At 49.2% G+C, this 1227-nt stretch overlaps 1 protein-coding gene across 1 annotated transcript in view; it reads left to right on the top strand.

The window, feature by feature from the left end:
- The window catches only part of Cngb1 (cyclic nucleotide gated channel beta 1), a 66811-nt gene that overhangs the window by 28632 nt on the left and 36952 nt on the right, over positions 1-1227 (top strand). Inside the window, exon 14 of the mRNA XM_021220610.1 lies at positions 1083-1154. Within this exon, the coding sequence (XP_021076269.1) occupies positions 1083-1154 (72 nt within the window). The remainder of the gene's footprint in view (positions 1-1082; positions 1155-1227) is intronic.

Raw genomic sequence — 1227 nt, 5'->3', positions numbered from 1 at the left:
AGAAGTGGGCAGGTGCAGGCAGAAGTGGGCAGGTGCAGGCAGAAGTGGGCAGGTGCAGGCAGAAGTGGGCAGGTGCAGGCAGAAGTGGGCAGGTGAGGGCAGGAGAAGCAGATAGGTGCAGGCAGGCCAGGAGAAGGGGTTCTCGGGGCTCAGCGGAGATTGAGGGCATGTCCAAACTAGTCCCTAGGTTGCCACTGCTCACTGACTAATGACAAAGTGCTGGAGGAGTACAGCTGCCTCTGTCCCTTTCGGCCTTGACTTAAGTCAGTCTGCTCACTCTTCCTTTTGATGTGACTGGCTTTTGTGTTGACCCTGGGCCAGGCTGCCTCTGAGATCAGAGCAGGTAGAAGGGACAGGACATTCTGTAAGAAAGGGCTGTGGCTGTCCTTGTCTCCTCTTCCTGGCTCACAATGGGCACTGCATGGGGTGAGCTCATGTCTGCAGTGAGCTCTGTCTGCCAGTAGCTGGGTCAGCTCTACTGCTCCACAGGACCCCTGACCTTGACCGTCATTACTTACTAGACCTCTTTTGGTGGATTTTCTTATTTTAATTTTTTAAATAGGAAAAGTTTTAATGGCCAGTCAAATGGAAAACTGGCATGGCTTCCATAGACAGAAGGTGTCAACAGTTTGCTCCAATGATGCAGTGATAACATGCTGAACAAAAGCAACTTGTGGAGGAAAGGGTTTATTTTAGCTTACACTTCCGGGTCATAGTCCACCACTGAAGGAAGCCAGGGCAGGAGCTCAAAGCAGGAACCTGGAGCAGAAACCGTGGAGGAACTTTGCTTACTGGCTCGCTCTTATTGACTTTCTAGGCTAGATCTCTTCCATACCAATTAGCAATTAAGAGAATGCTTCCAGTGGGTGATGAGATGGTTAAAAAGCACTGGTTGCTCTTCCAGAGGTCCTGAGTTCAATTCCCATCAACCAGATGGTGGCGCATGACCATCTATAAAGGGATCTGATGCCCCCTTCTGGCATGCAGGTGTGCATGCAGCAGTAGTACTCACACATTCAATAAATAAATAAATAAATAAATAATAAAAAGGAGATGCTCCTTTCCCATTTAGAGACAGAGAGAGAGGAGAGAGAGGAGAGAGAGGAGAGAGAGGAGAGAGAGAGAGAGAGAGAGAGAGAGAGAAAGAGAGAGAGGCTTCTCAGACATGCCCACAGGCTAATCAGATGGAGGCAACTCCTAATGGAAATATCTCAAACAAGCCTGAGC

The sequence above is a fragment of the Mus pahari genome, chromosome 20, assembly GCF_900095145.1.
Source record: "Mus pahari chromosome 20, PAHARI_EIJ_v1.1, whole genome shotgun sequence".
Classification (NCBI taxonomy): domain Eukaryota; kingdom Metazoa; phylum Chordata; class Mammalia; order Rodentia; family Muridae; genus Mus; species Mus pahari.
Note: the sequence above shows the minus strand (reverse complement) of the source record. Positions and strands in the feature narration are given on the sequence as shown.